We start from the raw sequence: 16,199 nt of genomic DNA, 5'->3' as shown, positions 1-16,199 counted from the left end.
TGGTCCAAGTTCACAAAGACAAAAAGCAATAAAGCAACAAATTATTGGAATTATGTAATTGTATACATTTAAATGTATATGTAGGAGGTGAACAAAACCACCAATGATATAAACCCAATTTGCTTTGCTTTATCGTAGAATAGCATGTACCTGTACGTCATCTTATTGCCTTGTAAATTTTTATGTCAGCAGGTTCTTTTAGATGTTTAAAATTGATAATCATAGTTTGAAAGAGTTCATGATTTACAATATGCATGTACCTGCATTTCAATAAAATAATTATTCTTGTCGAAACACTCCCATTTTCTCCAATCCTTTTGGCACTTCGTGAACTGCCACAGTCATGGTGATTTGATAGCTTTACAATTTTTCGTATGTATTTGAAAATAGAGACAGTCCTTTCAGGAAGCTCCCACATAAAGACATCTATAAATCATGGAATTGCTTTAAATGTGATATAACACACATACATTGTAGTTTTCTCTTTGTTTGGTACACTGTATATTATCTTGATTTTTACCTCTCTTCCTCTCTCGTCTCTCTCTCTCTGTGCAGTGAATGAACTTATTCTGAAGTATAGACAAAGAGTTGAAGAGAAAAGGTTAAAACTTGGCCCTCAGGTAAGAAGCTTTAGGAAGTTCTACATGTAGCTTTACCACAGGTAAAAATTGATAGTTCATAATTAGGGACATCTACCGTAAGTAACGGTGTATTAACCGCACCCGTGTATTAACCGCACCCCCAACTTTGGACTAAAAAAAAAAAAAATTCTCACATTTACATGCATATTTGAGGTACATGTACAAAGAAACAAAATCTAAGTTTTTAAGATTTCAAAGTATCCAAAGAGATTACCGGTATGCGGAAATATGCTGTTCTTGATCAATTCATCTACAAATGTTAGAAAGAAAGAACGGTCCCCGGCCGACAATATTGGCAACTTACACACTCACTCACCTCACAGTCACACACAGCACTGCCATTACATTGCAAACTACGATACAGTACCAGTCATGCCAGTACATCTTATCAAATTATGATCTGTGTCTTTCCCAGCGTAGGAGGAAGAAACATTCACATTTTTTGCATCACAATCTCACAATCACTTTCAGAAATTTGATGTCTTAGCATGAATTTTGGATACGGGATTACAGGAAGGTTCAAGAAACAAATAAATTGACATTCTTTCCAGTTGTTTTTTACGGCTTCGTGCCGTCTCTCTCGTGCGTGGTTTACATGGTATCTTATGAAAAGCAAACAGGAAGGAAAAAAACAAGCTGGCGCGAAAAGGGACTTTGAATAGCGCCAGCTTAAGTCGCACTACAACCACATTACAACGCAATAATTAAGCTCACTCAACTCTCGCTCAGCAGTGACAAAATATTACCGAGTATGCTTGGCGTCTCTTTTAAATTAGCCAGGGAACTTCACTACTTTGAATCAAGAATAAAGTCAAAATTAGTGTCATGAAGGTGGGTGCGTTTGTTATGGACAATATTTGATTAAGATCATAATAATTGCTTCCCATTACCCTCGGCTCATACCTCTCTAAACGACATTGCCTGGGCGGCTACGCCCGGCCACTCGATGTGTTGTGATCTGGCAGACATTGTACATGTACGGGAGGGGTTACGGCGGGCTGGCTCAGACCCGTCACCGTGTATAAACCGCACCCCCGACTTTTGCTTCTATCCCGCCGAGAAAAAGGTGCGGTTAATACACCGTTACGGTATACACAACCTACTGCCCAAATCTGTAATATTGGATAAGCTTATCCAATATTACACATTTGGGCAGTAGGTTGTGTAAACAATCTAATGTGGATTTCCAAAGCTCTTTTGAGCATTTCGGGGCAAAATCACCCTGAGCCCTTGTATAATTTTTTCCATGGTTCACCGGGGAAATATATGGTTACATAAAATGCAGTCTGATTCTTCTCACTGTAAAGGTCGCTAGAACTTATATTGTTAGTAGAATAATAAAAATTCTGAAACTATTGCCTAGATGTGACATCACAGATTGGTTTAGGAAGGAGTAATGACAGCCTTAATTCAGTTTGGTTGAATATTTAAAAAGGAGATTCTGTATGTAGTCATCCTCTCAACTGATCGATTGTTAAATCGATTGAAAAATGGAGTCAGATTTTCACTGTTTAAAAACACTTGCCATGGATATTACCATTTCCTGCATTTAGATTTGTCTCTTTATTTTATCAATACGCCACTTGAAATTGAAAAGGCCTTTCTATTGTTTTCAAATATCAGCTCAATTTTCACTCAAGAGTATTTAGAAATACTTTTCATGGAAGATTACAATATCAATATGAAGCTTTAATACAGATTTATAATTTCAAACTGTAAGTAAACTATTTCCAAATATTAACATGCACTATTTTCAATATAAAACAACATAAAAAAACAGTAATACAAGGCTATTATATTGATTGATTTCTTGTAGACTGGTGGTCCTACACCTGATGTTCAGGAATTTATTCAAGACCAAGAGAAATGGGATCTTGCAGAAGTCAACCTCATGTTAGAAGTACTAGTCAGCAAGAAAAGGAAGCTGGAGATGGTATGAAATAAATAATACTCTCATATGATTTCATAACAGGAAGATATTGCTGCAATATCATGCAGAGCTGCCAAGTAGTACTGATTTTCCGTATTAAGTACTGAAAATAGAGAAAAATACTGATAGTTTCATGCAAAATACTGATTTCTAAAGTTTCAGTTTATGTGTTGTCCTATGGTTTTCCTGTGAAAATACTAATTTCCTCACCAATATACTGATTTTCAGCCTTGAAAATACTGAAATGTTCTTGTTCAGGTTGGCAGCTCTGAATATGTAGCAGAAGACATGAATTCGTAATTATGATAATGATAAGTATATTGTATTGGACGTCATAGAATGGGTTACCAGAAATATTCCAAGAGTTAGGTCTAATATTACATGAATTGCAGATAATTGGATTATTGGCCCTAGCAGTTGAAATATTTATAGTAGTCCATGACATAAAGCCATCCAATATTATCATAAGTATCTTTCCCACCCCCCCCCCAATAAGGGGGGGGGGGACTTTTATTGAGTAAGTCATGTCATTTACAGCCTCATTTCATGGGATCAAATTGATGTGACTTTTGTAGTTCATTATGATTTCATCAAGTATCATTGTGCTCTATGCTGCACATTGCTTTCATGAATCTTATACCTAAAATCATAGTAAATATCATTGAATTAAAGTATTCAGATACCAGTAGGACTATTCAATTAATTATTGATGTAATAATATTCTTTTTTTATTTTGCTTTTTGTTTATACCATAGGACAACCAGGTAGCCCAGATCCAGATCCTAAAAGATTTTCTTGATGAAGCCAGAAGGAAAAAGCTAGAAGTAAGAAGACAATTCTGTAATAAAATCTCATTGATGTAACATTTTTAGATCTTAATATATGTCTGAACAGTATTCATTCTGATGTAAAGTATATAAAGTATGGAAGTGTGATGTAGAAATATTTGATAACAATATCATATTTGATAGTCCTCTTTTGTGTGAATCACTCCAATAGTGTACAGAAGTGATGACATCATAAAAACTTTTTTTTTTAGCATAATGATATACCTACCCAACTGTGAAAATTGATGACGTCACACGTTGAAACTCTTTATGAATTGATTTGCCAAAATGTATTTTTCCCCCTGTTGAAGTAAAGTAGGTCATTTTATGCAACTGGTAAGAATTGTAATTTTCTTTGGGGGAACTCTATAAGGGTATTTCTGTGTCCAGTCTTTATTTTTCTCAATTTCTATCACACTTCATGAACTACTCAAACCATAATAATTTGATATTGTATTATGCAGTCCTATATATGAACTAGAAAGCAGAAACAATTTGTGGTTGACCCTCATAATTTTCAGACATACATTTCTCCATGAAATTGTCCCATTCTTATTTTGTCCTTTCAGCAAATCAATGAGCTTTCAGCACAAATGTCAATACTTGAAGATGATATCAAGCGAATAGAAGAGCGTATGAAGAAACAGAGGCATGCATACAATGCTATGATGTCGGTAAGTTCATCTCTTTTATAACTTTGATTGAAAGCAGTTGATTGGAACTGATTTACTTTTCAGATATTATCTTCACAAAATCTGTCTTCAATCTTATACCACAAGAATTTTGTTCAATACTGTAGGGAATGTCAAATTCTCAATGAGTAAAGTTTATCATTGATTTTCTACAGTAGTTTAGATATATTATTCTCTTGACCTATTAACAACAAAAGTAAAACTGTGTGTCTATATTGTGTGTCTTGTTATTATTTTTTTATTTGATTACTCATTCATTTATTTTTGTTTATTTATTTATTCATTTAGATTTATTTGATTTATTATTTCTTTTTATTTATTTATTATCTACCACATATTTTTCATGGAGATGGGGGCACTATGCAAATCAATTACACCTCACCACTGCAAATGTGGCAATCCATGCTTTATAATTCAGTCCATCATTTGACCTTTTTTACTGTGACATGTCATATTAAATGTATATTATAAGTGATATAAGTACGCCCTGAGAACCTGACATATTGCTTCGGGATTCTTTAGTTTCATGTACTTTTGCCAAAAGTCAGAGGAAATATCAGTTTCACTGTTGGCTGTTTTTTTTATCAAATACTTATTTTCTTATATAGTCGGGTCAACTATTCCCTAATGTACAAATTTCTGTTACCCGTGCTTCTTTTGATTGGATTTATTTTATCAAATGATTATCCTTAATTTTGCTTGGTGGCAAAGGATTGTCAAAAATGATTCATTTCTACAATTTTTATCAACAACTTTTCAAAACAGCAGAAAAAAGTAGACAGTTGTTGAAGGTTTTCTCTGTGTGAAAGCAACCCGAAGTATGTTGAACTACCATGGCTTCCTGAAGTTCAAGGTCTTGACTCATACCCTTGCCAACACATTTGTATCCAATCCTAATATATTGTCCTGATGCCAACATTATACACGTGTTTGTATCACCAATAGATTGTTTAGTATTTGCCAATCACAGCTGAGCGGGGTCCACCCTTAACCCTCTTATCAGCCGTCAACTCTGCAGTCACCATGAAGATGGGCTTCCATGTTGCCTTTGACTAGTCTACAAAGACTTTAATGTGTCACTTTGCTGAAATTATTAATTTATATAATAATGATAATAATAGTCGGTTCTTGTATAGCGCATAACACATTATAAATAACGTCTCTATGTGCTTTCAAAGGACTTAGATATTATTACCCCGGCTGTAGCTCAAGCAGCTAGCTTCCAGCATTCGGCATTTCAAGGAATAAATTCCTGCCAGGTACCCATTCACCTCACCTGGGTTGAGTGCAGCACAATGTGGATTAATTTCTTGCTGAAGGAAACTACGCTATGGCTGGCTATTTAATAGCCTGTATAATAATATTCAAAGTGATATATAGAACTTATTTTCCAGGGCCCTGTGAATTAAAGCTGAAAAATTGATCGTAGGCTGATTTTTGCATTTGATCATACTCAATAATGTACGCTATCAATCATAGAAATCAGTCCCTTGCTAATTGGTAAGCTTTGTGTTGCTGGGCCTAGTATAGGAATAAATTTCATACTGACTAGACATCCCTGCAATAAAATGGATATGCTAAAAAATTATTAAAGTATATCTAAAGACTGCTCAAGGAAGCAGGTCAAGGAAAGTGGCCTTTATGAACAGGTGGTCTTTAGAACAGATTCTTGTAATATATGTTTCAATGCCAATACTCAAGGGAGACTGAAATTGTGGTGTTTGTTCTATAGACAGTGCTCCTTCTGTACAGGTGTTTGTCAAAGTAGGTTAGACTGTACCACAGATTCATTTTAGTTAGCAATTTATACCTTACAATAGAAAGGCCCCCAGTCCTGACCTAGTGATCTAGTTACCTATTTGTTCATGTAAGTAAATGAACAATCACTATGCTCTACTGAGACAGAATGTGAGTCGTCAAGGCTGTACCCTGGCAACAGGGTATTCCCCCACTTCTTGTCCATGAGTTACATACCTTCTCAATTGACAAGCAAGTAGCACTGTAAGCTGGTTGACCTTCACCCTGTCCCAGTCCCGTTGCAACTCACAGTGCTTGTCCCTTGGTGATCAGTCTTCTCTGTCAGACCTTGAACTGTCTTGTGATAGAGTGGTAACTTGTGTGAGATAATGAACCAGAGCCAAGAAGTGTGGACAGTCATTGATCTGCTTTATCTTTGTTTAGTTTCATTTATCATTGGTTGATTATCATTTTAAACCTTGTTTCGCCAAATAAATTATGAGATCTTCTCCCCTATACTTCAGTATTTCATACATGTATATCTGTATTGATTGCTTAAGGTGCAGCTAGATAATAGAATTGAAGCATGACAGAATGACTTGATGGCCATTTTGGTTATCGACAGTTCCCTAGGAAGATGATGCCCCCATTTCTTCTGAAGATTTCTATATTGGCATAGCCTGAACACTCAGACTACACTCTCAAACTGCGCTTGTACTCATGTATCATTGCCACCGGAGGAAATTTCATCTTTCTCTCTTGTTTTGTCTTGCATTAATGGTGAATCAGTTCCCGTCGTCAGATGTCATTTCTGGTGTGTGTTCCTAAGATACCTTGCAGAATCGGGCAATGTTTGTGACTCGCTTCCCGAGATGATTGCCTCATCCTCTTAGATCACATGTTGTCAGCTCCACCCTTGATATCCAGTAGCTTCCTAACTTCTAATTGTTTCTCAGTGACCAATTATGATTTTACTTTATGGAATGATAAATGTAATTAGATTTTATTTTAAATAGGATGGTTTTATGACAAGTGTTGGTTGTAAATTAAGATATTTTATATGCAAACAGGTCTTTTGAAGTAGATTTTTGTCAAGGTACCAAAACGTGAATTAGCCTGATGTAGTGGAAAATATGATAGGAATTTGTATTTAAAAAAAGAGTGTACAGATGTAGGTAGAATAAGTCACAAATTAGTTCATCATGCTGGTGATAATTAATGAGCATTAAGTACTCAATACGCATCCAAAAATTTTGATAACCTATGGCATGTGGTAGAAGAGTTCTTGATAATTTCTGACCTAAATATTTATGTATCTTTACTTTCAGGCATTTCCATTGAAAGCAGTAAATAGTAATGATATATTCCTACCATCAACGAGGTGAGAGTCTTTTACTTTCCAATCGGCCATGTTTCAAGGCTTGTTTGGACATGCCACATGTCCGTCAAGCGCAGCTACATATTAATACAAAGTCAGTGGAATGGAAATGTTGAATATATAGGCATTTCTTTCACTTTTTGTCTCCAGGCTGGAAAAATCTGTGGACAAATCTAATTCTTACATAATAAGATATAGCATATGTTTCTCTGTTACACTTTGGATAAAATACCTTGTATTTGAGGGTTGATGCCTGTACTGTACATTTATAGACAAAAGTGGGATGATTTATCTATCATTGTCTGAACACTATTGAGAAAGTTTCTGAGCTTTTTTCCTTGCCATTATTGAGCAAGACTAATGATTCAAGTCATTTTTTTTATTGTACATTTATTTGATTGCTCAAAGTGGAAATAACATTTGTTCTTATGCTCAATTATGTTCATAACATTGTGTTCGTTTCTTGTCTAGTGATTTACCTATTACTTTCTCTAGGTTTACTTCTTTGGAGCTCTCTCTTTTGTTGTCTTTGTTTCTCTCATTTTATATTTGCCAATCTTTACTTTATTATCTAGTTGTGCTATCTTTCTCTCCCTCTTCCTCTCTATTCATTTTCAGTTTCTTCCTTATTCATGTATATGATTTATGATGTTATTAAAGCCTTGTTTTGTTGATATTATTTTCAGTCATTCAGAAACGTCATCGAAGGTAGAAGGTGTGAAACCAGATGGACCTCAGGAAGGCTTCAATGGAAGCAAAAACGTAAGTGGAAAGTATGTCTTTCCATGTTAGAATATTACTTACGAGTCAACATGTCAACGATATTTCTTAGAATTTTCCTCTTCAGCACAGTGTCTAGTATGTTGACTTTTTCTTTAAAATTTAAACCATGAGCAAAATTACACAATTCGTCAATTCCATAAAATGTGTACTTCTGATCCCCCATATGTGGAACCTTCATGAAATTTTCTGTCCCTGATTTCTTGTTCTTGTGACAGTCTTTAATGCTCTCGAATGATCATGACTTTGTCAGTTTATGAAGTGAAGTAAGAATTGAGAAAAATGGGGATCGGATGAATAAAAAGGTTGATTCTTTTATGGAAGTTCCCAATTTTGTCAAAATCTCATTTAATAACCATTCTCTCTCATTCATTTCAGATCTAAAGCTATAAATCAACACCGTAATGTAATTCAGGTTAGAAATGATTTTGAGAATGCTTATTACACTATTATTCTTCCATTTAATCATGTTATTTCTTTTGTTTTTTTTCCATTATTCTATCCAGGGTGGAAGACAACAATGGTTAGATTCAACATTAGCATCAAGAAGAAAAAAGCTGTACAATCACTTTGATGATTTACAATCTTGTTATTTCTCTATCAGGCAATCAGAGTTAACTCCATGTAAGTTCAATTCAAATTTATCTGCATGTGTAAAGTCAATCTGGTAGCTTTTCTGAGTTTAATCTGGAAGCTTTTTTTTCAGAATGTACAGGAGTTAGAACCCCCGCATACTGAAATCGAACCACAACCCCGTCTGGTACAGTGTATTATTTGAATTAATTTTTTGGTGTATTCTATTCCAAAGCAACTGATCACACCAGTCATGTTCCATGTCTTTGAAACCAAAATGGTGACTGGAAAGATGACAAACTTTCCCTGTATGAGTGATTTGATACAGATTTTACACTCTTACCCTCACTAGATTCAATTTCAATGTGATGAGATCTTTAACCAAAATGGAAAGCAATAAATCCAAGCCCCCTTACCTTTAGGAAAAATTCAATAAATTCTCTCGTGTTTTAATGTCCAAAATTGATGGTTACATGGTTATAAAGTTATTACTCTCTCCAAATTATGCTTCATGTTATTTAAATTCAGCCCATTCAGTGGTGCTACCTTTGTGTTAGATGCATGCAGCACAGACAGTACATATCCCATGATATTAAGTGTCCCATTATTTATACTCCAAAATACCTCATTACATGACTATTTGAATTATTTTTCAGGTGAATTAAGATCGTCAGAGATGTTAGATCAGTTTTCTGAGAACCTTTCCAAGTTTACCAAGTTCAGTTCTATGAGGCCGCTAGCCACACTAAGCTATGCAGACCCTTACAATGGCCAGTCAAGTATAGTCTCAAGGTAGGTGATAAAAGGGTTGCAACATATTGTGTCATATTCGTTAATGTAATTGGTCATCAAGTTACCAATTTGCATGCCAGTGATCACAACTCCAAAAATTATGATTAACCTTCTTATATCAACTACCATGTTGTTCAAAATCGCATACATATTAGTCTGATGCGTTGACTCATATAAAAACTCAATATGATTTAAGGATAGATGGGCCCAACATCTAAACTGTCAATATTAACAGCACTATTCTTTCCTAATTTTGAATCATAAATCTTGAGGCAGTGCATTTAATGTTCAATCCTATACCATAGAGTGATTATTAAATTCAATTTTCTGAGCAGGCATTTTGTTGATTTGAGCAAGCTCACTTGACAATAATATTATAAATTCAACAGCCTGTAAGCTTTATGAATATTGGTAAATGAAAACAATACCCTTTGATGATCCAGGGGCCTGGTCATAAAAACAGTGTTTGAATGACTCTAGGGATGTGTTCAATGTTGGTGTTCATATTTAATTTGCAACATGGATTATGATTGAAAATGTGATTACAAAACATAAGTATAATGAAGAATAAAGGGTATGTCCAATGTCCCCCGTGATTGGGAGGAAATTGAAGCACTGAAAATGATACATTTGTAAACGCGATCAGCTCAGATTTTATGACCTTTAGAATCGCAAATGTGACATTAAACACGATTGAGTTTTGAAATGTTTTTTAATTTGCTCTCGCAGTGCAAGACTTACACAAGCATGTGTCAGAATTGACCCTTTTTTGTGATGGCTCATCCAGCGCAAACCAGCAGAAAATTTACAGACGATCAACGTGATGATCAGCTTTATATTTTTGACATTGAACAGTGCACTTCTGAACATGTTTGTGTTCTGTGTTTTGTAATTGCATTTTCAATCATGATTCATGTTGCTGTTTAAATTTGAAAATCAACATTTAACACTCCCTAGGAAAAAATCAATTTCAACCTGATTTGCAGCCAATTAGAATGCTTCATTCGCATTGTATTTGTGTTGTTAAATTCAAGTAAATGTTTTATTTAACATGCTGCTATTTACATTCTTGTCTGTTGATCTGAATTACAGCATAGAGTTTGACAAGGATAATGACTTCTTTGCAATAGCCGGTGTGACCAAGAAGATTAAGGTGTTTGAATATGGTACAGTCATCATGGATGCAGTTGATATACATTACCCGGTCCATGAGATGGCATGCAGTTCAAAAATTAGGTAAATATTTCTGTTGTGTAGGGTATATACTAACAGTGGCTGTTCCATGGGTTAGGGTTAGGTTAGGGTTAACCCTAACCCTATTCAGCCACAGCCACGTCCCCAACCTTCTGGTGAAGCTGTTCATATTTTTTTAACTTGTTATAAAAGTTATTCAGACTTGATCTCCATTTTAAAGGACAAGTCCACCCCAACAAAAAGTTGATTTGAATAAAAGGAGAAAAATCTGACAAGCATAATACTGAAAATTTCATCAAAATCGGATGTAAAATAAGAAAGTTATGGATATTTTTTGAAGTTTCGCTCAATTTCACAAAACAGTTGTATGCACATTCTGGTCAGTATGCAATGGGGAGACTGATTATGTCATCCACTCACTATTTTGTATTTGGTTATATGAAGTATAAAATGTTATAATTTTCTCCTCATTGTCAAGTGAAACAGAGACTAATTCCTCCCTGAACATGTGGAATTAGCATTATCTTGATACTATATGTTTGAGTCAAGTGTGGCCCCGTATTGTTATAAAATCTGTACATAATGAAATATTTTATAATTCACACCATAAAATAATTTTTAAAAAAAAATAGTGAGTGAGGGACATCATTGACTCATTGGCACGTCACTCAGTTGTGCATATACCGTTTTGTGAAAATTATACATAACTTTCAAATGTCATAACGTTCTTAAGATTTTGATGAAATTTTTAGCATTATACTAGTTTGATTTTTCTCTATTCATTTTTTTTCTTGGGTTGGACCGACTTTTAAAGACTTTTGCACCCACCCATAGCAAAGAGAAGCAGTTTTATGAGTGGGATCACATAAAGAGTGTGAAATTTTTATAACACCCCTTGAAGTAGTTACCACATTTTGAATTTTGATTTTCTTTAAGGACTGCTTCCTCATCTTAACACAAAAACATATCTCACAAAAATATCACCAACGATATAGGATTATAAAAATATTACAAATAAAGTGATGAAGATAAACTTAGCTTCCATTCAAAACCAAGTTGTTTTATTTTAATATAATTAATGTAAATATGCTTCAATCTTTTGGTGTATCCATGATTGATTAAATGTTAAATTGTACAAACACGTTTACTCAAATATATTTTTTTTTGTACTTCTGGCATTCAGTTGTGTAGCATGGAGTGCATATCACAAAGGAGTTTTAGCAAGTAGTGACTATGAAGGAACAGTAACACTATGGGATGCCTTTGCAGGAGTTAAAACACAATCATTTCAGGTGAGATCCTTATTATCATCATCATTACTGTCCTCATCATCATCAACATCATCACCATTATCATCACCATCATCATTGTCATCATCAACATCATCATCACCATCATCAACATCATTATCATCACCCTCATCATCTTAATCATCATCACTGCAGTCACCACCACCACCATCATCCCATCACCATCACCATTGACTCCATAATTGTCATCATCAAAATCATCATCACTGTCATCTATGTGATTGTCACTATCATCATCACTCAAATGGCATTTTCCCTTCATTTACTGTTTTTATCTACTGGAATTAACCTTGGTCTAACAACAGGTCTAACAGATCTACAACATTGTAATGCACTTAGTTTCATCCAAGGAGTATTTTATGAAGAAAAAAAATGTCAATGATGTTTTGCTGACAGTTATCTAAGGGTACCAAGATCCTTGCATCTGTTAACTGAAAACACTGATCTTAGTATTGGAAGTGATACCTATAAACTAGCGAAGGTCACATCTAGGGCACACACAGTGTGTTGTGCCACAGTGCCTTAAAAGGTAGGACCTTATTTATTATTATAATTTTGATATGCTAGAATAATTTTTATTGGCGCATATATTCTTTTTTTTTATGATAGCACCATTAAAATTCAATCAACAACAGCAACATTTATTCTATTTGATAAATCTGATTCTATATTTATGGTGATTATTTACATCTTGCTGTACTAGGAGCATGAGAAGCGATGCTGGAGCATAGACTTTAATCGGATGGATCCTAAATTACTTGCCTCAGGTTCGGATGATGCTAAAGGTGAGATGCCATAAGTATTTTGGTGTTCAGGAAGTCATTTTCTGGTTGTACATAGTAACTGATTTCCCTGCAACAAGAGTTCAAAAGTTGATCAAATTAAAGATAAGATATAATCTTCTCTGTTTAAATGTAAGCTTAAATCTGATTTTGAGTGGTTAAAGATATTGAGATATTTTACTAAAAACTATCTGTATGGCCTGACAGGCTTTCAAGGCACGCAATGTGTCAAAATGAATCCCAATATAATGCATCTCAAAACCATCACCATGTGCTATATATTTACATATATGAAAATATAAAAATCATAAGTATCAAGGAATGCATTATTATACCTCTATAGGATTGCTTGTGATTAGGAAAGATCATGATTTTAAGAAAATTATCCCTGAAAGATATCTGTGTTGGCTGCTACGATTCAATGTATTTGAGGCAATCTGTTATTGTTCATTCTTGACAGTCAAACTCTGGTCAACCAATCAGGAGCAATCAATCACTAGTTTAGAAGCCAAGGCTAATGTGTGCTGTGTTAAGTTCAACCCCACCAAGATGTATGGTCTAGCCTTTGGATCAGCAGGTAAGTGGTTTGAATTTCTTAATGACCTATCTTATTTGAGCATATTGCACTATGGAAGGAAACTTGGTGAGACAATATTTTGCAGGTGAATTGCTTACCGAACAGCAGATATATACACAGGTCCAAATACCCACAGAATTTTTTTTTTTAAGAAGGAAATGTACTTAATGGGTGAATTACATTTGAATTCAATATAAAAAGACTGAAAGTGAACAAAAGCAGGTTATATAGCCCCACCAGAAAGTATTTCCCCCTGGTATATTCCAGAACAAAAATGAAATTAAAATCCAAGTTCTTTACAAGGAATTGCATTATTGTTCATTAGATTTCTACAGATCCCTGCCTGTAGTATTACTATAAAGTTTAATCTTTTTACAGATCACTTTGTGTATTTCTATTACCTATGACCTCTGTTACATTTTACCTCATTACAGATCACTGTGTGCATTATTATGACCTTTGACCCTTTCACAGATCACTGTGTGCATTATTACGACCTTTGACCCTTTCTAAGATCACTGTGTGCATTATTATGACCTTTGACCCTTTCACAGATCACTGTGCGCATTATTATGATCTTTGACCCTTTCACAGATCACTGTGTGCATTATTATGATCTTCGGCATCCCAAGCAACCTCTCAACGTCTTCAAAGGTCATCGGAAAGCCGTCTCATATACAAAATTTGTCAACTCAGAAGAAATTGTATCAGCGTAAGTAAATTTTTGAAAAAATTAAACTGTACAAGTAGTAAAATATATATCATATTCTAAAGACAGTACTATTTCATTCCTTCCCCACTTCCATTCATATCACCATTAAGCTATTTTGTCATAATCTAACTTTACTGGTATGCAGATTTTTCTCTTAGTAAAGGACCTTTCCCTTGAGCCTTTGATAAATGGTGATTTTACACATTTCTAGAGAAGTCAGGCTATGTTTCACGAGTTTGGAATAAAGAATATGAAGTAGAAGACTTATATCAGAATACAATACAAAAAAGATAAAGGGAGTCTACAAGATCTTTGCTTACAGCCAAATTCGTGCATATCATTGTTATATGAAAATAATCAAAATTTAAAATTTGTTTATTTCTGGGATTTTGTTGTATGAATTTTAATTTTTTTTACTAAGTACTTAATGTAACTCAAGTCATTTAGGGATGGAATTGACCATTACATAATCACCTGTAGAGCCTATGACAATGCCGGAAAGTCTTAAGAATTAATTTATTCTTATTCTACTTTGTATACTTAGGTCCACAGACAGTCAACTAAAACTTTGGAATGTTGACAAGCCACATTGTTTACGGACATTCCGAGGTCACATCAACGAGAAGAACTTTGTTGGTTTAACGTCCAATGATGATTACATAGCGTGTGGCAGTGAGAATAACTCTCTATTTGTCTTTTATAAAGGCCTTTCTAAGCAGATTCTCACTTTCAAGTTTGACACAGTTAGAAGTCTTATGGTAAGGGTCAAGTCTATCATTTCTTTTAGTAGCGGTATAAATAAAAAAAGTATCATAGTTCATACGTTAGCTGACAACAGAAAAAACATTCCTTTAAAGAAAAGTAGAGAAAAAATTATTAGTTTATTGGTACCTTGATTTTCATAACATTGAGAGTATTTAAGTTGATATATGAATTCCTAATGCGATAGGATTGTCACTTTGGTAGTTGCGAAGATGCAAAATTTCTTAAACTTTTGTGCAGTGACTTAAGTATTATGCCTCTATGAAACTTGCATGAATTTGTGGCCCTAATAGTTAATGACTAGTTCATGAATTGAATTGTGCCACATTGTTCCATTTTATGGAGTATGCGGGCCAGTGTGGAGCAGTGTTTGAGGTGCCATGCCAAAATTTTAAATTTAAAAAAAAAAAATGAAAAATTTGTGCCAAAATTTTGAATTATTTAAATCTTCTTCACAATAAATTTCGGGGACAATTTTTGTGAACTATTTGTAAACTGCACAAATCCATCGAGACAAGTTGTGCCATTCGGCACGAATGGTACACATTTTACAATGACTAGTTCACGACCAGGTCATGGCAATTCATGACTAGCTCATGATAGGTTCATGATAAGGTCATGAGAAGGTTATGCACAATTGTCCTGTGTTATTATTAATGGATGATAAGAGTGGAATTGCGTAAGTTTGTTAATGGTGATTCAGAATCTTTCAAATGCTCTGCCTGATTCAGAGCTGCCAAGTAGTACGGATTTTCAGTATTAATTACTAAAAATGAGAATACTGATGGTTTCATGCAAAATACTGATTTCTCAAGTTTCAGTTTTATGTGTTCTATGGTATTTCTTTTAAAATACTAATTTCCTCACCAAAATACTGATTTTCAGCTTTAAAAATACTGAAATGTTCTTGTTCAGGTTGGCAGCTCTGCATTAATGATCTCTATTCTTCTTGTGTTTTATTTGTAGGACAAAGATAAGAAAGAAGATGATTCCAATGAATTTGTCAGTGCTGTAGCATGGAGGACAGTAAGTATTGTCTTATCAAAATAATATCATGCTCGTCACTCAGTCAGTGGGCTGAATTTCCTATCTTCCATCAAGATACTTTTAGCAACCACTTAACCACTCTTCCATTTATATTTCAATGTAAACGAGTCAACGTCAATCTGTGTACTATGTACCAAAGATAGTTGGTCATTCAGACAGTAGTTTTAAAGCTGGCCTTGTTCCCATTGTCTAGGGTTGAAAATTTTCACCTCACACATGCACCAAACACCTCTACCCCCTCCCTCTACTTTACATGATTTGATGCATCCTCCATCCTCAAACCAACCCTTCTCCTTGTAACTCAAACCCAAATAAAAATGAACAAGATTTGTCGTAAACATTTTTATTAGCCAGTTTCCCTCAGTTCAACATTTTTTGTTTATCTAAAGAAATATGATTGGGTAAATTCACATTTAGTACAGTATCTAACAGAAGTGAGTACACCCCTTTGAGAGTACTTATTGA

The 16,199-nt window shown here is 34.4% G+C and overlaps 1 protein-coding gene across 2 annotated transcripts in view; it reads left to right on the top strand.

Moving 5' to 3' along the window:
- The window catches only part of LOC121428554 (E3 ubiquitin-protein ligase COP1-like), a 39,449-nt gene that overhangs the window by 21,461 nt on the left and 1,789 nt on the right, over positions 1 to 16,199 (top strand). Inside the window, exons 4-18 of one of the 2 annotated variants that reach the window (XM_041625256.1) lie at positions 556 to 620; positions 2,458 to 2,574; positions 3,327 to 3,395; positions 3,968 to 4,072; positions 7,156 to 7,208; positions 7,892 to 7,967; positions 8,492 to 8,609; positions 9,215 to 9,350; positions 10,443 to 10,586; positions 11,728 to 11,836; positions 12,558 to 12,639; positions 13,097 to 13,213; positions 13,808 to 13,925; positions 14,470 to 14,683; positions 15,654 to 15,713. In XM_041625256.1, the coding sequence (XP_041481190.1) occupies positions 556 to 620; positions 2,458 to 2,574; positions 3,327 to 3,395; positions 3,968 to 4,072; positions 7,156 to 7,208; positions 7,892 to 7,967; positions 8,492 to 8,609; positions 9,215 to 9,350; positions 10,443 to 10,586; positions 11,728 to 11,836; positions 12,558 to 12,639; positions 13,097 to 13,213; positions 13,808 to 13,925; positions 14,470 to 14,683; positions 15,654 to 15,713 (1,583 nt within the window). Of the gene's footprint in view, positions 1 to 555; positions 621 to 2,457; positions 2,575 to 3,326; positions 3,396 to 3,967; positions 4,073 to 7,155; positions 7,209 to 7,891; positions 7,968 to 8,491; positions 8,610 to 9,214; positions 9,351 to 10,442; positions 10,587 to 11,727; positions 11,837 to 12,557; positions 12,640 to 13,096; positions 13,214 to 13,647; positions 13,760 to 13,807; positions 13,926 to 14,469; positions 14,684 to 15,653; positions 15,714 to 16,199 lie in introns of those variants that run through there. The other variant, XM_041625257.1, reaches the window with a different exon arrangement.

The sequence above is a fragment of the Lytechinus variegatus genome, chromosome 15 (assembly GCF_018143015.1).
Source record: "Lytechinus variegatus isolate NC3 chromosome 15, Lvar_3.0, whole genome shotgun sequence".
Taxonomy (NCBI): Eukaryota; Metazoa; Echinodermata; class Echinoidea; order Temnopleuroida; family Toxopneustidae; genus Lytechinus; species Lytechinus variegatus.
This window is presented reverse-complemented; position numbering and strand designations above follow the sequence as displayed.